Source organism: Pinus tabuliformis, chromosome J, assembly GCF_031772625.1.
Source record: "Pinus tabuliformis cultivar Carrire ecotype Pingquan chromosome J, CPIR1, whole genome shotgun sequence".
In the NCBI taxonomy this organism is placed as follows: domain Eukaryota; kingdom Viridiplantae; phylum Streptophyta; class Pinopsida; order Pinales; family Pinaceae; genus Pinus; species Pinus tabuliformis.
Window position 1 is genome coordinate 942,640,157 of NC_142295.1, and position 25,621 is coordinate 942,665,777.

The 25,621-nt window shown below is 37.4% G+C and overlaps 1 protein-coding gene across 1 annotated transcript; it reads left to right on the plus strand.

Annotated features, from left to right (window-relative positions):
- The first annotated feature begins 1,834 nt into the window (after nt 1-1,834).
- Nucleotides 1,835-12,360, plus strand: LOC149229895 (cinnamoyl-CoA reductase 1-like). Its single transcript, XM_089375941.1, has 6 exons — nt 1,835-1,949; nt 2,071-2,252; nt 6,835-7,020; nt 7,127-7,289; nt 11,541-11,727; nt 11,806-12,360. The coding sequence occupies exons 1-6, from the start codon at nt 1,835-1,837 to the stop codon at nt 11,969-11,971; spliced, it is 999 nt and encodes a 332-aa protein (XP_089232067.1). The 3' UTR covers nt 11,972-12,360.
- The last annotated feature ends 13,261 nt before the right edge of the window (nt 12,361-25,621 follow it).

Consider the following 25,621-nt stretch of genomic DNA (forward strand, 5'->3'; position numbering starts at 1 on the left):
ACAATAAGATAGTCTTTATAAGTGTATAAATCTGCCCTCTATCTTTAATATACTTTTTTTTTTTCGAATTTCTATATGTCGAATTTTATGTCGAATTTTATCGACAAAATTTGAGTTGCCGAACTTTATTCGAATTTCATGGTCCTCGAACTCGAACCTGGTGACTTAGCCCACCACATGGGATTTCAGCAACAAATCCATCTCAGATTCGTTCCCCTGAGATAGACTAGGTCCTCCAAACCTCAGCAATGCACGAACTCCCCCAGGCAATGGTTTAGTGGACAATCCGCAGTTTCCACTAGCCCTTCATCGGGCCAACAAACTTTGTCGAGTTTTCTTCAGTGTACTTTATCAACGTCGAATGTTAGGAGAGATGGATTTGATCCTCAAACCCATTAGCTCATGGTTCTTCTCTTGCATGGAATTCCATACATTTTATCTTTTATATTCCTACATTGTACCTTTTATATTCATGCATTATATTTTTTATAGGAGACAGTTTGGTTCTCCTACATTGTATGGACATCATTGTACTCAATAGTCCCTTTGACCTACTTTGTGGCCAATAGTTGGACATAAATATAATTATCTTATCTTTTGGACTTTTTGCCGACCCCTAGAATTTTGGTTGGCAATTACTATTGTCATTTCATCTCCTTTAGTCTTTGAAGGCACTTGTTTATTTGAATAGGGGCTCTCAAATTTATGTGTTCGTTTACACTAGTTGTTTTTATGGAGCCTAGATTACTACTAACTCAAAGTCTTTTTTGGTTTGTCTTTAAAGATCATTTCAGCCTCTTTCCCTTGGGAACCTTATTGATTTTATTTTTCAGTGGATTGATTATTCTCATCCATTTCTTCATCTTCATCTAATAAATGTGATTGTGTACACTACCACCCCTTTTATCTTTTCTTTGTGCTTTTATAATTATAACTATATATTAATTATACTTTTATTTAATAAATAAAAATTTAAATTATAAAACTTTATAGGTGAATTTTAAGATTTCAAACAAAATCATTTACATTATAAAACAAAAAATGTCACTGCTTAAATTACCCTAATCGTTAAAAATTATAAAAAATAAATAAATATATAAACCTTAACATTGACATTTTGGCTCTTAATTTATTTGACATATGGAAAGGAACGAAATCAGAATTGTGTAATTTACTGCACAACATCGCTGGCTTCTCAGTAGTCCATTCAAAAAACATTCATGGATAAATTACATGACAAGCTCTATATTTTTCCGCAGAGAAAGTTAAAGAACAATCCAGAGGCATCCTCCACGTTGGGTCCTACATGTCTCCAGGGAAGTTTTGCAAATCTGAAAACAGGTGTAATATGGGCCTGAGAACAATAAATTTCTTAATAATAATTCTTCTGGGGATTTTTCGAAATATCCTTCTGGACATAGCAAACTATGCCAGACCATTAAGCTGCAAATCTGAAAACAGGTGTAATATGGGCCTGAGAACAATAAATTTCTTAATAATAATTCTGCTGGGGATTTTTCGAAATATCCCTCTGGATATAGCAAACTACGCCAGACCATTAAGCCACCCTAAGACGAAGCTGTGGCCAGACTTTGCATGTTTTAAACGTGGAGTGCATGCAAAATTTTGAAGATATAACCCCATGGTTCCATGAAAAATAACTGATCACCATAATCCACGTGCAGAGACAAGTGTCTCAGTGCTGGACATCTCTGATTCAGTTACAGCGCAAAGTTGGCGCAGAGATCGTCTTTAAAATCCTATTTGGTGTATTTCATTTCTCGAGTTTGATATACAATATTCTTCCACATAACTGATAATACTGTACTTTGAAATGGCGAGAGGAGATACTGTGTGCGTGACAGGAGCCAGTGGTTTTATTGGATCTTGGGTGGTCCGCTTGCTTTTGGAAGATGGCTATAAAGTTCATGCTACTGTGCAAAATTTGGGTCAGTTTTATATATATATATATATATATATATATATCATTTGTTTTGTTTTGTTTAGGTGATTGATTGATTAATTTAGTCTGAAGTCAACTCAACCAAATTGGCTCCTGATATTTTGCAGAAGACAGAAATGAAACAGACCATCTGAAGGCAATGGCAGCAGAATTAGGAGCGAGGGAAAGGTTAAGGTTGTTTCAAGTAGATTTGTTGAATTATGAGAGTCTTGCTGCGGCCATTAATGGTTGCAGGGGAGTGTTTCACTTGGCATGCCCGAATATCATCGATAAAGTTGATGATCCAAAGGTGTGTATATTGTGCACTTCTAAATTTGATTTTTTTCCCAGAGGGTCCTTGATTTCTAATGTATATACCATAGTTACCAAGTTCGAATTCGAATTCGATTCGGTACGGAAAAAATTTGATTATCTAAAATTCAATACGGAAAAAATTCGAGAGTATTCATCTTATCTCTACTAAAAAATATTTTTTCAATAATTTTAAAAAATCAAAATTAACAATATTAAAAAACTCATACTTTTCAAATTAATTGTTTTCAATCACATTATGGAAGTTGCAAATAAAATTTTATATTAAGACTTGTAAAAGAACTAATCATCAATGGAGACGAATGGAAGTGAATAAGATGAAATGGGGAGAAAGCGCTCTTCCTACGAATGGAAGTGAATAAGATGAAATGGGGAGAAGACACTCTTTCTACATGAGCAAAAAAGAATGAGCAAAAAAGAATAACATATCTTAAACGTTTGTATAAGAACTAATCATCAATGGAGGTCAATGGAAGTGAATAAAATGAAATGGGGAGAAAGCACTCTTTCTACATGAACAAAAAAGAACAACAAATCTTAGACTTTAAAATTTTTAGTTGGTCAATTAATAAATAGTAATTAATGAAATTGTTTCTTAATAATACATTATATAAAGTGATTTCCTAATAACTATTTGTATAAAAATAAATTAAAAATCTTTTGAGCAAAATGAACTGAATCTTGGTTATGCAAAAATATCTAAACATTATATAATCTATTTCCCAGAGACAGAGTTGGATTTCAACCAATCTTATTACAAATAAATAATAAAATATTATTCACAATCAATAATATTATATGAAAGACATTTTAAAAAATTACTTTGAAAATCGTTATTCCAAAAAATTTACTTTTTAAATACATAAAAAAAATTAAATTTCATGTTACTCTATTTCATTTTTACAATATGTTTTTTAATTTATTTTTATTAAAATACTTCTTACCCCTTCTTTATTTCATTTCACTTTCAAGATGACTTTTTTTCCAGAACTCCTTTGTTCTTTCATTCTTCAATATTGTCTGACTCAAAATTATGTTTGGCCATTGAATATCCTTTATCTAACCCCATACATTGTCTAGCCGTCTAAATTATGTTTAGGACATTGCATATCCTTAAATGCCTACCTACAAATAATAATCAAAATCCACAATGACAAGTCTGTTGTTATGTTTCATTTCCTCTAATCTATTAAACACAAGTGAGGGGAAATTTGAGGGGACTTGCAGTGTTCAAATCACCAGATACCAGATGAATCGAATACTGGTCGTGATGAAGGATCATAAATTTTCTGAGAAGGGGAAGGCTTCAGTAGACTGTTCTTCTAACACTACGATCCTGACCATAAAAGTCTGGTTTACGAACAGGAACATGCTCTGGTCGTGATGTAAGATAACCGGCAATGAACATTACAAATTACAACAATATTTAACAAAATTATTTGGCGACCATTCGTACCGAATTGAATTTTAGCGAATTATTAACCGAATCGAACCGAACCGCCGAATTTCCGAATTCTTCAGGCCGGTTCGGCCGAATTTGGTAACTATGGTATATACAGCAGTAATTATGTTATAAACTCGTAATGTTTTCTGACTGCATTTAAAAAATGTGTTTTTTTTAATAGAAAATTATGTATTTATAATATTTACCATCTTTTTTTGAGTAATGTTTTCTGACTGCATTTTAAAAATGTTTTTTTTAATAGAAAATTATGTATTTATAATATTTTTTTTAATAGAAAATTATGTATTTATAATATTTACCATCTTTTTATGAGGACCAACATAAAGTTGTTAAGTGACTTCCTTTTAATCTAAAAAGATATATTTATAAAATGGACAACAAAAAAAGTAAGTACAAATATGAGATTTATGGTGATTATATATATATGAGAGAGAGATTATATATATAGATAGATTGGAGATGGGTCCTCATTATTTTTTCTTTATGGTCATCCAAATATATCTTTATTGTTGTCTAAATATTTTATAATTATATATTAATTATATATTTGATTAGAGATGGGTCACCATTATTTTTATGGAATAATTTTACTAAATAGATTTATTTGAAAATATTATTTTATTCTTAGTTCATACTGTGAACGTGATCCAAGAGTGTCAAGAAATCTTAATAACAAAATATGCTAATAAACTATCTATCCAGATTAAAATGAATATATTTATTTATTTGTGATTAAATTATTTTGTTTCTTTATAGTTAAAAATGTTTTTTTCATTTTTAATATTCATCTATATATCTTTCTTACTAATCCATTTTATTGTATTTTAACTTTCGTAATTATTTAAAAAAATCATGATTATTCAAATTGGTTCTTCCACTTTGTTCTTCCCTGATTATTCAAATTGGTTCTTCTACTTTGTTCTTCCCTGTTTTTATTTTTCTCCAGAATTCATAAAACCATAAAGTAGTTCTTTACACCATCAATTTTTAACATCGATTTTATTGCCTTGTCAATTGTATGATTACTTTAGTGGTGGTTCGCGACAGTTTTAGTTTTTCTCTGCCATTGATCTTTGATCATAAATTCTACGATTTATCTCACGTAGTTTTTCATTTTTTAAATTTCATAGATTAAAATAATTTGGAAGATCATAAATTCTACGATTTATCTCAGGTAGTTTTTCATTTTTTAAATTTCATAGATTAAAATACAATAATTTGGAAGATCATAAATTCTACGATTTATCTCAGGTAGTTTTTCATTTTTTAAATTTCATAGATTAAAATATTTTGGAAATTTGTGGTACATAATAGAGAGTCAAAATATTTTGGAAAATATTTTGGAAATCTAATAGAGATGAACGTTTGTAAAAACCCGAACTATGAGAATCTAAATGTGCATATAGAATATTTTCTTCTATTTTTTTGGCTTACAAAATAAAAGAGGAGGAAAAACACTTTTTATTCATTTTCTCTCATTAGGAACAAACTAGACCTCCTAGAGGAACATGTGTCTCCAAAATATCTTCCATACTGTGACCAATCCCAAAGTTGGTTCTATACATATGACCAGCAATTGAAAAAACAAGTGCAATAGCTAAATGATGATGAGCCATATCAGTCAGCCATAAACTTTGAGTTTGTGGATGGAATCCTCCGAGAAAAGTTAGAATAGCAGTTCCCGCATGTGGAGACAAGGTATGTTCGTTATACCTTTTATGACTCGTTTGAGAAAAGTTAGAATAGCAGTTCCCGCATGTGGAGACAAGGTATGTTCGTTATACCTTTTATGACTCGTTTGGGAATAAAGGATTCATGGAGTGGATGGAACATCACTAGAAACTGTAATTAATCCCGGTATTTGGAGTTATGAAGGTGTGGCCGGGCACATATCATGTTTTCTAGCCTGTGCTTTTTGGCAGCTATCTGGCATTGGGTATATTGGGATCTGGACATGTTCTGTGATGAACATACGGGAAAACGTTGTTTAGATTTGCCAAAAGTATTTGGAATTCATTTATTCCTCTCAGGAGTAGCTTGTTTCGGATTTGGAGCATTTCATGTAACGGGTTTGTATGGTCCTGGGATATGGGTGTCTGATCCTTATGGACTAACTTGAAAAATACAACCAGTGGATCCAGCATGGGGAGCTGAAGGTTTTGATCCTTTTGTTCCAGGAGGAATAGGCAATTTTGTTTTTTGGGTATGAACTTCATCTTTAAAACATCTCTTAATTCTGTTTCGTTTCGGAATTGCAATTCAGTTATCAGGCATTAATCTTTTCAACATTACCATTATCGGGGCGTATATATTATTTAAATTTTATTATCATTCAATTTTAAGATTAGGGACTAAGTTAGATATTAAATTGGTGTATGAGATTTCTGTTTGTGAAACAATGCACTTATTTTTCTGGTAGTTATTTGATTCTTAAGTTTATAAAGACATACATATTATTATTCAATTTTAAGATTAAATTGGTGTATGAGACTTCTGTTTGTTTGTGAGAAAATGCACTTATTTATCGGGTAGTTATTTGATTCTTAAGTCTATAAAGACATACATATTATTATTCAATTTTAATTTTAAGATTAGGGACCAAGTTAGATATTAAGTTGGTGTATGAGACTTCTGTTTGTTTGTGAGACAATGCACTTATTTTTCGGGTAGTTATTTGATTCTTTAGTTTATAAAGACATACATATTATTATTCAATTTTAAGATTAGGGATCAAGTTAGATATATAGTTGGTGTATGAGACTTCTATTTGTTTGTGAGACAATACACTTATTTTTCAGGTAGTTATTTGATTCTTTAGTTTATAAAGACATACATACTCTGCCGATCTGATTTTGAACCTATAACCTCTTATAAAAATACACACCCTCTGGTTTTGAGAGTTTTGATTTTGATTTTGAACATATTACCTCTCATGAAATACACATTCTCTGGGTTTGAACCTACCAAAAAAACATATACTCTTAATATATAAACAATATAAACACCTTAAAATACTCTAGAATCATAGAATGGAATTTTATGATTAGAACTCATAATTTGTAAATTACTCACATATATACCTATTTGTTGACAGACAGCACTCGTCGATCCAGCAGTTGAAGGCACTTTGAACGTGTTGAAGGCATCGACTGCGGCAAAGGTGAAACGCGTAGTGATAACGTCATCGATCTCCTCTATGATTCCAAACCCTAGTTGGCCGGCCAAGAAACCTGTGGACGAGGACTGTTGGACCGACCTTGCATTCTGCAAAGAAAAAGACGTAATATACATTACTTACCTTGTCAAATTACGACCTTTTCAAGCTTCAAATTTGCTTAGCATATGAAATTCAATTTGAATTTGCTTTGGTATTTGAAATTTTGTAGCTCTGGTACCCAATCTCGAAAACACTGGCAGAAAAGGCAGCTTGGACGTACTCGAAGGAAACTGGGCTGGAAATTGTAGCAATCAATCCAGCAACTGTACTGGGGCCTATCATCCCTGCAACTTTCAACTCAAGCATCGCTATGATCTTTCGTCTCCTTGAAGGTAAAGTAAAATATACTAGAGATTTTCCCTTGTTATTATAACTACGTGTTCCAAACTGGTGGCAGTTAGCGCATTTTTTTATGAAGATTGTAATTTTGATGCTTAATTTTTCTGAAACCTGTGTTCAGTTTTGGAATGTTTACATAGCTTTATTTTCTTTCTAAATGATTAAGCATCAGGTTGATTAACAATGAAAACCTAAACTCAATCTAGACTCTGTTCATCCCCTCACCTAAACTTCTATTGGTCCCACATATATTAATAGAGATTCGTTTTCTATTAACAGATATACATTAAACGTTCACACAGTTTTCTTTTCCTCCTAACATGATTAAGAATCATGTCATTAATACTCTCAATGAAAATCTACACTCTGAAATCTAAACTCTGTTCATCCCTGACATATATCTGTTCTATTCGTCCCACATATATATTAACAGAGATTTATGTTAACCTGTAACATAGATTCTATAGATTTACTTTAATCTGGAATTTATTTTGATTAAACATCATGTTTATTAACTGTGAAAACCTGAAAACCTAAACTCTCAGACATTGCAATTTTGGTTTTTCATAGATTCATTTTAATTTAGAAATTTTTCTTCAATAAGAATAAGGAATAAGGTATTGGAAATACACAGTGATACTAAGGAGGAGTGAAAGGTATTGGAAATACACAGTGATACTCAGGGGGAGTGAAAGGTATTGGAAATACACAGTGATACTCACGGAGAGTGAAAGGTATTGGAAATACACAGTGATACTAAGGGGGAGTGAATCAGTATTTTTAAAAATAAAATTAAGTGATACTACGGAGGAGTGAAAGGTATTGGAAATACACAGTGATACTAAGGAGGAGTGAATCAGTATTTTTAAAAATAAAATTCATCACTTAATCAATCATTAATGCAATGTATAAATATTGAGATTAAAGTGAAAATTCAGACTTGAAGAAGAAACATTTGAATTTTTTCAATCAGTCGTTAATTTATTATTTTGAGGACATCAATCCTTTGTAAGCCACCAATTTATAAAAATTGCAAGCTCCAATCTCTCAAGAATCTCCAATCTCTCGCCACCAATCTCTCGCCACCAATTTATAAAAATTGCAAGCTCCAATCTCTCAAGAAACTCCAATCTCTCGAATCTCTCAAGAAACTCCAATCTCTCGCCACCAATTTATAAAAATTGCAAGCTCCAATCTCTCAAGAAACTCCAATCTCTCGAGAAGACAAGGACACCAACCCTCATGAAGCACCAACTTACAACAAATTCTACACCAACTTACAACAAATTCTAGGAAAGGCCACCAACCCTCATGAAGCACCAACTCTCCCAATCCAATGTACATCTCAGCCTCCAAACTAAGCTCAGCCTCCAACTAGAACAAACCCTCATGAAGCACCAACTTACAACAAATTTTAGGCTTAGTAGCTTTTCAAAAAAACTCAGCCTCCAAACTAAGCTCAGCCTCCAACTAGAACAAACCCTCATCAAACTAAGCTCAGCCTCCAACTAGAACAAACCCTCATGAAGCACCAACTTACAACAAATTTTAGGCTTAGTAGCTTTTCAAAAAAACTCAGCCTCCAAACTAAGCTCAGCCTCCAACTAGAACAAACCCTCATCAAACTAAGCTCAGCCTCCAACTAGAACAAACCCTCATGAAGCACCAACTTACAACAAATTTTAGGCTTAGTAGCTTTTCAAAAAAATACTCAGCCTCCAAACTAAGCTCAGCCTCCAACTAGAACAAACCCTCATGAAGCACCAACTTACAACAAATTTTAGACTTAGTAGCTTTTCAAAAAAAAAATATTTCTCGCTCCCAATCCAATGTACATCTCAGCCTCCAACTAGAACAAAACGAACTTTGCACACCATAGGACTCGGACTCAGGGTTAAACTTAGCTTCTTTTAAAACATGGCCTCCTTCAAACCAGAACCAAAATAGACATAAACCTTCAAAAGTGTGCCAAAAACCCTTCCATAGCTCAACGAGTACTTCACACAAGACTTCTCCAACTCCGCTTCACTTCCCTAATAGACATAAACCTTCAAAAGTGTGCCAAAAACCCTTCCATAGCTCAACAAGTACTTCACACAAGACTTCTCCAACTCTGCTTCACTTCACTTAAGCTCAACAAGTACATCACACAAGACTTCCCCAACCCAGCTTCACTTCACTTAATGGTTCATGAGGTATGAACCTCAAATCTGCTCTTCCCACAAAACTTCTCCAACTCAGCTTCACTTCATTTAAGCTCAACAAGTACTTCACACAAGACTTCTCCAACTCTGCTTCACTTCACTTAAGCTCAACAAGTACATCACACAAGACTTCCCCAACTCAGCTTCACTTCACTTCACTTCACTTAATGATTCATGAGGTATGAACCTCAAATCTGCTCTTCCCACAAAACTTCTCCGACTCAGCTTCACTTCATTTAAGCTCAACAAGTACTTCACACAAGACTTCCCCAACTCCGCTTCACTTCACTTAATGCTTCACTTAATGGTTCATGAGGTATGAACCTCAAATCTGCTCTTCCTTCGGTACTCACTAAAATAGAACCATAGTTCATGAGGTATGAACCTCAACTCTGCTCTTCCTTCGGTGCTCACTAAAATAGAACCGAACTTCCTTGAATAGACTTGGCCTCCTTCAAACCAGAACCAAAATAGATAAACCTTCAAAAATGTGCCAAAAACCCTTGCATGGCTCAACAAGTACTTCACAAAAAAATTTTCCAACTCGGATTCACTTCACTTAATGGTTCATGAGGTATAAACCTCAGATCTGCTCTTCCTCCTCACTAAAACAGGACATAAAACAGGACATAACTTCCTTCAGTAGTGGCTAGAAATGCTTGTTATCATGCCTATTTTTGGGTTCATGAGGTATAAACCTCAGATCTGCTCTTCCTCCTCACTAAAACAGGACATAAAACAGGACATAACTTCCTTCAGTAGTGGCTAGAAATGCTTGTTATCATGCCTATTTTTGGGGTCTAAGGCAGGGCTGACTTGTCCACTTGTTAAGCCAACTTGTCCATTAGCTAGGCTTAACTTGTACAACTAGCAAAATGTATAATGAATATTAAAAAAATTATCTCTAACTGTGAACCATTAGAAATCGTGATGTGTCATATATAGTTGAAAATGTTTATAAATATGCCATTCGTGATGTGTCATATATAGTTGGAAATGTTTATAAATATGCCATTTGTGTCATATATGGTTGGAAATGTTTATAAATATGCCATTTGACCGGCTAACTTTCTCGTGTCATATATAGTTGGAAATGTTTATAAATATGCCATTTGACGGGCTACCTTTCTCTTTGATTTGGACAGCCTTTCACATCAGTAACACTTATTTTCAACAATATCCTCCTTTAACATCAATAACAACCATTTTCAATATAAAAAATAAATAATAACAACCATTTTCAATATAAAAAATTTACTCTTCCATAAATTTATTTTAACATCAATAACAACCATTTTCAATATAAAAAATAAAACAATTTTTTAAACATTGTAGTAGTATTGTAATTCTACTCTTCCATAAATTTACTTTAACATCAATAACCACCATTTTCAATATAAAAATCTACTTTAACATCAATAACCACCATTTTCAATATAAAAAATAAGCATTGTATTAATATTGTAATTCTACTCTTCCATGAATTTACTTTACTCTGGACTCCCTCTTCTCCAAAATGAATGAGGATTAAGCATCATGTTTGTTAACAGTGAAAACTTAGACTCTCAGATATTGTAATTCTGTTCTTCCCTAACATATATGTATGTTAAGCTTCTATTCATCCCTGACATATATGTGAACGGATATTCATTTTAACCTGCAACATATATTCATAGGTTCACTTTAAACTCGTATTTTGTATAAAGAATAATTGAACTTCGGATATAAAGAAAAATCAAATCTTTCCTCAGTTTTTTCAACAGAGATTTTTTACTTCATCAACGAAGTTTGCATCAAAGAGGAATTTGTTCCTTCAAAGAAGCTGATATAGAGATTCTTTGATGTGATAGATCTGAATTACAATGAATCCGAGCTGGTGGTAACAGTGCCATGTGCCATATGTACTCTTTTGAAGCAGACTGAAGGAGGCCATCCCTAACTGTACAAATAGTCAAAATCGTGATTTTGAAAATGTTGATGCAGGTCATACAGACACCTACGATCATTTCTGGAATCGTGATTTTGAAAATGTTGATGCAGGTCATACAGACACCTACGATAATTTCTGGTTAGGGTGTGTGCATGTAAAAGATGTGGCAAGGGCGCAGATATTGCTCTATGAAACTCCATCAGCATCAGGGAGACATCTCTGTATTTCGAGGATGCTGCCATTCAGCGACTTTGCCGAGATAGTGGCCAAGATATGTCCACAGTATAAAGTACACCGGTAAGATTTCAGACACCATCATAATCACCATTCAGTAATTTGAATTCTTGCTGTTCATTTTTATGCATCTGTGTGCAGTTTCAACACACAAAACCCTAATTCCTTGCACGTGAGCAATCCATCAAAGAAGTTGAACGATATGGGACTCGTCTTCAGTCCCATAGAACAAGCGATCAAGGAATCTATAGCGAGTTTGCAAGAGAAGGGCTTTCTCGACAAGCTGGACAAAACTGTAAAGCCCTGATGATAATTCTGCAAACTTTGCAGATTGGGCTCTTCTATGGGTACCTTTATATTTTGCAGAGACTTCTTGTATCTTATGCTAACTCTGCACTTTCTACTGTTATATGTTTTACCAGGTTAGGGCTCTTATATGGGTGTCTTCGTCCTCTTTTTTCAAAGGTGAATCAGAAATTTGCTTCCTTTTGACAGTAGAAAATGCGTTACTCTATCCTTGAAAATTTAAGAAATTGTGTCTGAGTTTATGAAATGTGAGAGATGTTCTGAAAAAATTGTTCCTGAGTTTATGAAACGTGAGAGGTTTCCACTGGACACTAGCCACTGTTAAATTATAACCAGATGATAACTATAAGTTGGAAATTGTGTCTGAGTTAATGAAACGTGAGTAGTGCTCTGGAAAATGTTTCTGAGTTATGAAACGTGAGTAGTGCTCTGGAAAATGTTTCTGAGTTTATGAACCGTGAGAGGTTTCCAGTGGAAACTCGCTACTGTCAAGCAGATGTTAACACTAAGTCGATGATTAATTGTAATAATTAAAAAATATTTATCTGCTACTATTTGTCTCGTATTGGTAATGGACACGCAAAATATTGGTACGGTTTTTTTAATCTTTAAATTTGTCATGAACGATTTGAGTATTATTAACACTTTTCCTATATAGTTGACATTAAATTTGGGAATTTCTTTATATATTTTAAATTTTAAATAAATCAAATAATGGTTATTAGTACATAGTATGCCAATATTGGTACAGATTTTCTCTTGACTTTAACTACATCTTTAAATTTGTAGTCAACAATTTGAGGGATATTAACACTTTTTCGATATAATTGACATTAAATTTGTGTTTTTTTAAATTTTAAATATATTAAATTTTGTATTTAAAATATAAAAAACTTGGTATCAGTCCGGTAGGTGTGGGTTTTTTTGGTTTCAAAGGGTAAATAGAATTGGATTACTCATTTTATGACCTCGGTGTTTCTTATTCTTTCTTATTCTTATTGTCACAAGGTGTTTCTTATTCTTTTTTATTCTTATTGTCACAAGGTGCTTTTTGGGTGCAATAATATTGACCGGTTTCCATGCGTTATAGTTGTTTAGTGGAGCACAAATGTTACTTCACCTAGAATATGCCTTACAATGCATTACACATGTTGTTCTTTATATTTGTAATATTTGTATTAATGTGCAGAACTAACAAACATAGAGTAGTAAGAACATTGTCACATCATCTTCCATTCACCTAGAATATGCCTTACAATGCATTACACATGTTGTTCTTTATATTTGTAATATTTGTATTAATTGCATTACACATATTGTTCTTTATATTTGTAATATTTGTATTAATGTGCAGAACTAACAAACATAGAGTAGTAAGAACATTGTCACATCATCTTCCATTAACAAAAATTACGTATATCATATACAAGATCTAAAACATCATCATTACGTATATCATATACAAGATCTAAAACATCATCATAAGCATGCGTAATTTCAATGCATTAACAAAAATTACGTACATCATATACAAGATATAAAACATCATCATAAGCATGCATAATTTCAATGCAAATGACCTATAAAACATCATCATAAGCATGCATAATTTCAATGCAAACGACCTTCTACTTTTATTAAAACATATAGTAGAATTCACCGACACAATGGTCTAATCCAACCAAAACATAACCCAAAACCCCTAGAGAATACAAAAAAATCCAACCAACCCAAAACCCCTAGAGAATACAAAAAATCCAACCACAAAACCTTGCTGACCCTAGCGAGCCACCCTACCACCTATTTGCAAGTTGTCTTGAGTCATCCCTCCTCCTTTGTTGGGTTGTTTAGTCAAATCGTCTTCTCCTTGGGGCCATGCCTTGTCATGGCTCAAGCCCTCAAATTCATCTCTCTGTCCTTTGTATCTTGTTTGGGCTCAATTCAACTCTTATTCCCTGCAATTTGACTTTGTTTGGTCATGTTTCAGTTGTGTTCGGTTACCCTTCATTTTGTTCCATTGTTCCTCTACTTATATCACACGAGTCCCTTTGTGTGACTCCGTCTCCACCTGTTGATGTAGGTCGTCTCATGTTGGCCAACACTCATTCCGTGGGTGCCAAATTTTCATTCCACTCACTTGTCTCACCCACCTCATCTCGATCGATCCCAAATTTCTATTTTTCCAGGTGCCAAATTTTCCTTCCATTAGGCACCAAATTTTGGTTATGCCTACTCTTTCGCACCCCGGTCCATCTATCCCGTCTCAACCAACACCCTCAACTCATCTCGTCTAAGGTGCTCTTGCCACATCTTGCCCAAGTCGCCTCAGCTGGCTGACACGACTTCGATTTTTCAATGCCTCTATAACGTCACATTTCTTGTGGTGTGAACATTGCATTTCTTGCAATGTGGGTGTTGCCCCCACCATTATTCATTGCCATCCTCAACAACCTTGGCACTGCCAACTAATTCATCCTCTTCAATGTTGTTTTCAAGTGCACTTGAGCCATCCTCAACATATCAAGCCAACGGTTCATGAATTTCAGAGCCAAAGGACTCTTCCCATAATAGATTTGCATGACCATGTGTGGAGTAATGCACATATTCCGTTAGCCAACTCGAATGGAGTATATCATGGAGCAATACTCATCTACAAGTTGTAATTGGACTGAGTTCCATCCAACAGGCTTAGTCAATTTCCCTGGTTTCCCTCACTTAATGTTTGAGGTAATCCTAGTAGGGAGATAATACACTATGTTTATTCATCTGTCTACATATGAAAGTTGGAACTATGCAACAACTATGTCCCCATAAACTTGAATAATGAGGTCCAAAATTTCCCCATGAATCTTGTATTTCTATCTAAGACAATGCTCAATGATAAACCCCAATAATTCACCATGTTCTTAAAGGAATTCTCTATTTTTTCTTTTGCACTACATGGTACTGTTGATAGTGTTGGACCCATTGGACCCACAAACATTTAGGGGATCACCCCGATGTGAAGTCCCAATAAGACCTCACACCATTTGGTGTATGATTCCCATCCGATATAAAGGATCGATTTTTGAATCCTTAAATATTTGCTTTGCCTCTGTCTGTCAACAACAGAGAGGGATGCAATGGTGTCTTCGAAAAGCAAGAGGGTGTTCCTAATGAGTGTTTAGTTGCAACCGTGTCGAGGTTATTCTACTGCAGAGAGGGGATAAAAGTGAGCCTCTAAGTGAGAGGTAATAGTACCACCTAGGAAGAGACACACATGAACCAGAAGGGTCTGTCTAACATCCAGCCGGATAGTCCACAACGGATGCGATGGTCATTACAACCAATATATAGAGAAATATTTGTCTAATTTCCCGCGGAATAGTCCACAAGGATGGGACAACAATAACAACCATTACAAAACATCCTCAATAAGATAAGCACTAAAATAACTGAAATAGTTTAACTATCTTAGCACATGTGAAAACAAACATGAAATACAAACATCTGCATGATAGTATTACAAACATTCATAGTCCATGCATGAAGAACGTGCTCGCCTTGAAATCTTATGTTATTAAGTAAAAGTTCCAAGACACATGTTTACAATGTACACCATTAGCTCCAATAGTGGAGCATGGGAGCCACTCCTTGCTCCTCAAAGAACTAGATTATTTCTCTAATGCCTTGCGAGAGGAGCCAAGGTGAAAAGTCTTTTGCTCATACAATGAGGGAATATATATAACCAAGGGTGACTCTTTTACTACCTTCATGACTGTTTGACTTCCAATGACTTTTCAACTTACATGACTCTTTACATTCCATGTGTTTCCTTTGGACTTCCACTTTACAATACATTTTGAATACAATATACATGATCCACAATAGTGATGTAGCATATGAACACTCATGACATGACATGGACTGCTTGATGATGTGACAAATTCATTGTTGTCACTGAGTGTTGGATGTCTTATTGAATGTGCTTTCTCTTCACCTTCGCATGGCTTGGTGATGTAGAATCTTCAATGATCCTCAATTTTGGATAGTGGTCGCAAACTAGTGTCCCTTTGCTTTCTCTTGATTGATTAACTTGTAAGTCCAACTATAAGAGAGTCTTCAGGCATGCTTCCCTCCTCCTCCTTCTCCATCATCTTTCCATGACATGATAGGGTACCTATTCCTGTAATCCACTCATGATGAGATGACATCAATTTGAAAACCCCCTAGTCTAAGATGATGCATTATGATCCACCAACTGAGCCCAGAACAAGTGACAAGTTGGGAAGATGGACTCAATGACCACACAGTGCACAGTTCCAACAGTTAGGGGCAAGAGTTTGAGCTATAAGACTGCATAGTGCGCATCTCAAGGAGGCCTGAAGGACAAGACTGCACATTTTTTGGAGCTAATAGGGTCAGATTGAGGGAATGAACACTAGGAGAGCCAAATGCACAGTTTTGGGAGTCAAGGGAGGTTGGTATTCTATGGATCTACGTAGTTTAAGTACTCAGGGGATGAGATTGAGGCTTGAAGATGCGAAGTTTGCAGTTTAAGCCAGGTTGGAGGACATAACTACACAATTCTAGAGGTCAAAGTTTGAGCTTGGGCACAGGAACTGTGCATTGCGTAGTGCCAAGCAGCAAGGTCACTACTTATAGGGCTAAGACTGTGCAGTGCATAGTTCATAGGGGGGCTGGTGAAGCTAAGTTGCTTAGTTGGGAATTTTTTCCTAAAATGGCTAAGTGTGGGATGGGCGATGAACTGTGATGAACCTTAAATGTGATCACAAGCATACTTTGACGAAACGACAACATAGATCATCGAAACACATGAACAAATAATTTCCCTCTATGTGACTAATTTATGACAAGATACGATAAGTGTGACATGTAAGATAGGCTTTGGGACAACCGTGACAACACTTGTGCGACAATGCTCAGGACTTTGTGTATAGGTACGACAACTGTTTACATAGTTAGAAAAACTCATATACAGAAAGACAAACCTTCGAAACCATCATAATAGTCTTTCAAACATTGCACAACAACCAAACATGCCAAAAGACGATAGTTAACCCAACATGCAAAATGGAACAAAACACTGTAATAAAGCTCATGAAATAAGCTCTAATTTTTCTGAAAACAATGCACAAGACCAAGGAAGGCTCTGAAATTGAGTGTAAGCCAAAAAAATTTAAGGTGTTGCAGTAGCTACAACACTTAGCGACACACTGATTGAACTCCAAATTATCTACCTCTGTTAACTTCTTATGTGTATTGATTCATTGTGCATATTACTTTGGTCTTCCCACTTACCCCACGAATAAACACAGTCCCCCTTATACCTTTATGGTTTAACACAACATAAGATTCAACAATATCACAATGTTTCGAGTTGGGAAGGATAGTGTAGCTTGTGAGCTTAAGATTTTCAAAGTATAATATTTCATCTTTAGTGTTGCTCCGCTACCAACAAGCTTGGACAATACCCTGACAGAGTCATGCAAGAACACAAACATTGCTCCACTACCAGCGAGTCTAGACAATACCCCGACAAAGTTTCTTGCTTCACCTCTTTTTGCATGAAGCCTTTCTCTTCTTTCGCCTTTATTTATTTATTTAAAGAGAATTGTGCATCGACACTTATTTATTTTGGGGTGGAAGAGGGATCCCAACTGATTGAGAGAAGAAGAAGTTGTTCCTTTAGAGAAGCATATAGAGACCTCTGATTTAGGTTCGCACATTTAGATTTTCCCCTTCTCCATTTCTACTAGTTGGATATGCATGAATACACCGAAACATAATGACCGAGTGTGGAAAATGAGGTTTCCGGGCTAGACATGGGTTCATGGTTGGATCAAAACTCTCCTTGCAGATGGATCGTATTTTCCGTCATAACTTCATCAGCCAAAAGATGTAACCAACACAAGGATGATGGATAGAAGGCTAGCCAAATGTTGATGTGTAACAAGACTCTTTACAGTTCAGCCGCACACATACTTAGAAGCCACAACATGTTCATGCACAACACTTATTCACATAATGAAAACCAAAATAAAACTCAAGCAAACAAACAATCAACAAAAGAAAATACTATGTACACAGTGTAGGGCACAACCCATATATTCATTGAAAATATTATTTTAAGTCTTGGCCATTGACAGGGAGAGAGTCAATATTCCCATCAAGTGATTAAAGACGATAAGTGTGTTGGCCAAGCTTTTTGTGCACTGTGAATGGCCCAATCCACAGGGACTGAAACTTAGTGTGTTTTCCTTTGTCCTCGTGGGATTTATCCCACTTTAAGACTAAGTCACCCACACTGAAGTTGTTTTTCCCTGCAGACTTCTTATCGAACCACCTCTTGATATGATTATGGTGAAGTGAAATTTTTTCTTTTGATTTCAACCTTTCTTCCTGTAGCTTGTGAAGGGTATCCATCCTATGTTGTATTAACAGACATGGCTTGCCTTAGGATTCTTGTGATAATTGGAGTACAGGAAAGTAGATGTTGGATGGGAGGATAGCTTATTTTTCGTACACCAGGAAGTAAGGGGAGGTGTTCAGGGAAGGTTTCAGCGTGACTCGGTCAACCCATAAGGCATTTACCAAAGTAGAGTGTTAGTTTCACTGCTAAGAGAATATGGTATTTTTTATCATGTGGATTAGGTTCTTATTCATGGATTCAGCAAGACCATTCCCTAGTGGATAATAGTTAGCTGAATGTTTCAATACAATGTCATTTTTCAATGCAAAATCGCAAAGTCTTAGAGGTGAAAATTATGTTCCATTGTCGAAAACAAGTGAAGTAGGAATGCCAAACCTGGAAATGATGTTCTGCTGCAAAAATCTAATGACTTCCTGATCATTCACTTGTTTGAGCGGAACTACTTATGTCCATCGTGTGAAGTAATATGTGGCATTAAGGATGTAGCGGTGCTGCTTTGATGAATGCAGGAAAATCTCACCAATAATGTCCAAGCCCCACTGTTGAAAAGGTTCTTCCACTGCAATGGGTTGCAATGGGGCGACTGACCTCTTGTTTCTTCTAGCACACCTCTTACAAACTGGAAACTTGCATACATAAGCATGAGCATCTATAAATAATGTAGGCCAGTAAAAACCAGCCCACATAACCTTATGTGTTACTGTATTGCTTGAAAAGTGTCCCTTGACTGGTCCATTGTGGAGATCACACAATACCTTTTATAAATAATGTGCTTCCAAACACCTAAGCAGTACTCTGTTGTGGTTCTTTCTGAACAACACCCCATGCACCAACTAATAGGATAATTCTTTAAGTCTAAGTACCCTCTTCTATCATGCGGAAAAGTGGGAGGGAACTATGTCGTGCTCAAGGTATTGGCACACATCCATGTACCAAGAGTTTGTGCTAGTAGTGGGGGAGGCTCGCTCAACGTTATACATCTCAATTTATTGCACCCATCCTAAAATGTCTTCCTCTTCTTCCTTTGTGTTTATTGCTTCTTCCACTAGTTGAAAAAGACCACAACCCTTGATTGTGTGAACTGGCTTGATTTCTAGATCATATTCTTGTAACCTGGTCATCCAGTTCACTCTCCTTTCACCCAACTCTTATTGAACGAGCAGTGATCTAATTGTTGGGTCCATGAAAAAGTGTTGGGCGCGGGATCCCCCAAGGGAAGTTTTGGGGCTTAAAGCCCAGATTTTGGCTAAAAAGTGTAAATCCGATGTAAAGACTCCACATTTTGTGGGCGCAAAGCATGAAGTTGTAAATGAGTCATAAGGTTGTCCACCCTCAATTTTGTAATGTAATGTCGACTTTAGAGATCTACCCATGATCCGCGAACCATGGGATTGTATAAATAGAGCGAGGCTCTAAGTAGTAGAAGATAATAGGAATAGAAGTCAATGAAGGAATGATGAAGAATTGAGTCTTGTCTGAAGTGTAGAGACAAGTCTTTGGGTCGTAGAGTAGGAGAAGGTTCTGCAGCTGAGCGTGCAGAGGCCTAGTAGTCTGCAGCTGAGTGTGCGGACCCTTGCAACTGAGTGCACAGGGCGATTCGAGTCTATAACTGTTGAAGCATTAATAAAGAGAAGTTTTACAGCAATTCTGTGTATTTATTTCATGTCTTCTATATCGAATATATTGGGTATAAATTGCATTTCTGTTGTCTATATGGTGCACAAACATATATAACTGTGTTGATTAAGTAAAGGTGAGATAAGGTATCTGTTTACGCGAAGTTAACTAACAATTATAAGAATATAAGTAAGAAACACTATGTAACTTGGGGAAATAGCAGATCGTTGCCCTAGCAGTGTGAAAGCATCTCAGCCCCTGGTTAGGGCTACACAAAAGGTGATCTTAACAGATCACGAAGGTCTCGCAAGTCAGGACAGTGCGCGAAGGTAAGCACAATGGGACTAAAACGACCCCTTAGACATCTCCAGGGTACAGAAACTTGGTTCCAGCATCCCCCCATACTGCTTCGAGTGAGACTTCAGTCTGCGCACCATGAGCTGATGCCAAAAGGGCCAGTAGTGTAGGGATTTGTTTGGCTAATTAACTCTAAACCTGGGTTAGGCCCCCTCAAGCCAACAAATGGTTCCGTTGCTGGGACCGGAATCTGCATAGAGATGTCTGATGTCGTGTCATTGGAATCCAACTAAGAAGGAAATTGAAGGTTGGTTGGACATAAGGATTTACGAGCTCGCGACACAGGAGAAAATAGGAGTGGTTAGACTGCTACTTGTACACAGAGATCCACAAAATCTTCTTTGCGTATTTTCCTACTGAGTTGTACGAGTGGATCGCGAAGCTAACAAATAGCCAAGGAAGGTGGAAAATCGACAATCCTATTTTGTGGACCCCAGAGTTAGTGCGAAGGTTGGAAGCATCGAAGGATAAGACCGCACACTCCATTGATCACTAGCTCGATCAAATTATATGAGGATTCATTACTGAGTTCGCGGTTGACACTTCAATGAGCTACAGCGAGGCAGAGCAACACTTTCTCAAGGGACCGCAAGGTAAGTACGTAAAGTCCCTGAATACTTGGATTAAAATGTTATTGTGTGAAAAGAGGGTTATGCAATTACCTTGATGTTCGAGGCTACACGAAGTGGAAAAACTTACAGGAACAAAGGAAATAAGGGACCAAAAACTAGCCCCTTGATTTCACCTCCGCGAGGGGACGAGGAAGAACTCGCGAAGGTCTCGCTGCGAAGTGTGATCCATCTGATAAGGCAAAGAATTCCGCGAATACCACCCCCACCCACACCACCACCAACTTCACCGCCTTCACCTCCATCTTCACTTGTACCACCTCCGCCACCACCGTGAGTCAATATGGCAAGCATGATAAAGTTGCATGTGTTCAAGGGATTGGGAAATGAGGATCTGGACCAATTTTGGTTCGTGGTAAGAGTCATATGGGAAGCGCAGGGAGTTACAGATGACAATATAAAGAAAGCGACATTGGTTAGCGCCCTACAGGACCACGTGCTGACCTAGTATATTAAGCACTCCAATGATAATCCAAATGCAGGAATCATGGATATCTAAGCAGCGCTAAACAGAGAATTTAGCAGGCTGAAGTCTAAAGCATAGTCAATCATTGGATTCAAAGAAATCACGATGCTACCAAATGAAACTCCTTGGGAGTTGGATCAGAGGTTGAAGTATATGATTCGCGAAGCTAATATGAATCTGACGGCAGCAAAAGTTAACGACTCAGGCAAAGGCCTTAGAGATCACGATGAGGCTACATGAGACCCCAATGTAGGATCCTAACTTAGGAGTTCAGCAGATCCACGTGCAGTTGAAAAACTTATGCCTTGAGATGTAGAGTCTGAAACAGGACAGGACAGCTCAACTAGAAGTGTGCGAAGAGGTGTGGTGCGTAAAATGCAAAGGTCAAAGTCATGACAAGGACCACTGCCCGGTGTTCACAAATTACCTCGCTAGAGGAGGACCAATGTCGTTAAGGTCGAAAGCACAAGTAGGGCCTAGCGCAGCACCTACCTTGTGGTGCGCGATTTTCAAAATAGGCGGAAAACACTCTGTGGACAATTGCCATTTGCTACAGAAGTACACACAGAATTCGCAACAGTTGTTATGTAATTTTTGTAGGTCGGTGGGACACGATGAGCGCACTTGTAGAAGCTATGAGTTGATGATGGATAGAACTCCCACCTACAGAGTTCAGGCTGAATCGCGGCCGCTAGACCAGAATGCAAGAGTAGCACGAATAGGATTTTAGGGGCACGAACGAGGTCGAGGTGGAGGAGGACCTGGAAGAGGTCGCGGTCAGTTGATCTACTACAATTGCGGAGGGCCAGGACATTATGCATGTGATTGTACAAATCCAACGCAGCCATCATGTTTATATTTCACTTTGTTTGATCATGAGACGGAGGATTGTCCTACGCTGATAACTAGGATACGTGGCAAGGGAGCGCTACCACCTCCCCTGACTCAGAACCTGCAGATGATGAGGTCTGAGCTGCACGAGGAAGATCCAAGTGTGAACATTATGCTCTGAAGTGGAATCGCAATGGGAGATGACAAAGGCAAACAGCTAGAAGATAGTACTTGGGTTCGCAAAGCTCCGACAAAAGAAGCGAAGTTTGATTTGGAGCGCATGCGGGAAACCTTCATTGAAGCTAAGAAGAGCTTCACTGATGCCTCCACTTTAGGAAGCAAGGATAAACCAAAGCCGAAGATGGACCCATCTATGATCATGACGTTCCTAGAAACATGCATGAAGTTACTGCACGATAGTAAAGCTCTAAAATGATTACAGGAACTCATTAACAGATCCGTTGGGACCATGCCAGGAGAACCACACGTAGTCTGGAAGATTGGAAAGCATAAGACAAGAACGGGAAGAGAAATGAGGTTGACCATGCAAATTGGAGAATATGAGATGGACCAAGTAATTTTGGATTTAGGATCAGAAGCAAATGTTTTGTCGAAGCAGACATGGGAGCACATGGGGAGGCCTACGATGCAGTGGTCTCCTATTTAGTTGCAAATGGAAAACCAGCAGAAGATAATACCCATGGTGCGATTGCACGGACTCATTGTGGATATTGAGGGAGCGAGCATGCTAGTAGACTTTGAAATGATAGAGATTATTGATGACAGCAATCCCTACCCCACGCTCTTAGGAATTGATTGGGCCACTGACATGAACGGGGTGATTAATCTAAAGAAGCGCAAGATGATTTTTGAAAAGAAGTCACTACGCGTAGTTATACCTCTGGACCCTGCTGAAGGATCGTGCTATATAGAGTCGGTGCGCAACTATGAAAGCGATGATGATTTGGACTGCATCTATAAGATAACAGCATGAAACCAGGACTGGGTGAATCCCACTACAGATGGACAGCTTGCATGGGAGCGCGAGAGCTCCTGTACTTCGGATTCAGATGAGGAGACAGAGCGATGGCAGAACCGGTTACATGAGGTGACTACACTAAATTGTAATATGATGACAAGGTCGTTGCGTTGCATATCAACAGAAGTAAGAGACATGCCTACTTATGATGGGTTAAGTGAGGTAGATGCCTTCTTGGACAAATTTGAAAGGGAGGTGTCGGAAAAGCAATGCTTCCAGGCCTTGAATTGGGTACTGCGCGCTACGCCCGCAAGGTGGTGGGGTATGCACAAAGGGAGCTTTGAGGACTGATGTGAATGTAAGAGAATGATGCACACATAGTTTGGGAAGCCTAAGATGTGACTAACAGATAAGTATGATGGACGAGATGATCCACACGCACACCTAGCCAAGTGGACGAAGGTTTATGGAGAAAAACCACAACCTGAGTGGGTGCACCTGTTCTGTCATACCCTAGATGTTATACCCATGAATTGGTATATAGAGACGGAGCTCTGCCATGGGACAAGTGAATGGGATATCCTACACGAAGGGTTCATGATGACCTTCAGTTTTGAGGATGGATGGGGGGACAGTATTGATGAAGCGTTACAAGTGATAAGAGCAGCCATCTTTAGGATACCACAGGAGCCTTTAAACCTGAGTCAGCCTGAATGGGATACTCAGCTTAGTTGCACGCTAGAATGTTATAATGTAACTGTCGAAGAGGAGGATGAGGATCCAAGGAACATTAACATTCTAGAAACGGAAGGCCATCACGAGGTTCAAGGACCACAGATTGAGAACCCTGACATACCCGCACCGGTAAAAACGAAGCTACAGGTGAACATTGGTACGGAGGCCGAACCTAGGTTTGCAAAGCTCGACGACTACTGGGATGACATGATGGTGGATAAAGTCGCTGAGTTACTCCATGAGTACCAGGACTTATTCTCGACCAAGTTTACGGATCTAAAGGGAATCATCAGAGATTTAGGAATGATGAGAATCATGTTAAAACCCGACGTGAAGCCAGTTAAGAAGAGGCCTTACCACTTAAATCTGAAATACAAGGAAAAGGTCTGCGTAGAACTAAAAAAAATGCTCGTAGCAGGAATCGTTGAGCCGGTGGAAGAATCTGATTGGGTAAGTCCAATGGTGGTACAGGAAAAGAAGCAGAAGGACGAGATCAGAATATGTGTGGATCTCAGAATATTGAATGACACTTGTGTGCATGATCCATTCCCAACTCCATTCACAGATGAGGTGTTGGACAATGTCAGTGGGTAGGAAGCATATTCTTTCACTGATGGGTTCTTAGGGTACCACCAGATCAAAATCGCGCTGGAGGATAGGAGCAAGACAACCTTCGCGACTGAGTGGGGTTGCTTTCAATACACTGTCATGTTGTTTGGGTTGAAGAACACGCTGGCCATCTTTTCGCGCGTGGTTGTTGCAGCATTCAAGGAATATATTCATAAGTTATTGGAGGTTTATTTTGATGATTGGACTGTATTTGGGCTGGTTAAGCACCATGTAGCGAGCTTACGCTTGATGTTGGATACCTGTTGAAGATACAAAATCGTGCTTAACCTTAATAAGTGTGTGTTTATTGTTCCTTTTGGGAACCTATTGGGACATGTGGTTTGCAGACAGGGAATAATGGTAGATCCCACAAAGATTGCAGTGATTCTGAATTTAGAAGCGCCATAAAGTGTGAAAAAGTTGCGTGCCACTCTGGGACATATAGGGTACTACAGAAAGTTTATCAAAATTTATGCCCAAATCATCGCGTTGATGGAGAAACTGTTGAAGAAGGATGTTACATTCTGCTGGAATGATGACTGCAAGAAAAACCTGGATATATTGAAGGAAAAGATGGTCACTGCACTGATTCTTGTCTTCCCAAACTGGAACAAAGAGTTTCATGTCCATGTTGACGCATCGTGTATAGCGCTGGGAGCGATACTAACACAGGATGGTGGAGAGGGCTTGGATCACCCTATCACGTTCGCGAGTCGCAAATTGTCTAAAGCATAAAAGAACTATTCCACCACTGAACGCGAGGGACTGGCTATGGTGTATGTGCTCCAGAAGTATCGACACTACTTGCTAGGAGGTCACTTTAAGATGTATACAAATCATTCCACGCTAAAGTACTTGGTCAATAAGCCTATGTTGGGGGGGCGCATATGCAGATGGCTTTTATTGTTCCAAGAATATGACTTTGAAGTTGTTGTGAAACCTGGATGATTGAACGCGGGACCAAATCACCTATCGTGCATTAAGATAGGAAAGGA

What these genes read in the sequence shown, in the direction of transcription:
- LOC149229895 (XM_089375941.1), top strand. Translation starts at nt 1,835, where the DNA reads ATGGCGAGAGGAGATACTGTGTGCGTGACAGGAGCCAGTGGTTTTATT. An exon ending in ATAAAGTTGATGATCCAAAG is followed by an intron (nt 2,253 to 6,834) that starts GTGTGTATATTG and finishes ATTTGTTGACAG; the next exon opens with ACAGCACTCGTCGATCCAGC. An exon ending in CATTCTGCAAAGAAAAAGAC is followed by an intron (nt 7,021 to 7,126) that starts GTAATATACATT and finishes GAAATTTTGTAG; the next exon opens with CTCTGGTACCCAATCTCGAA.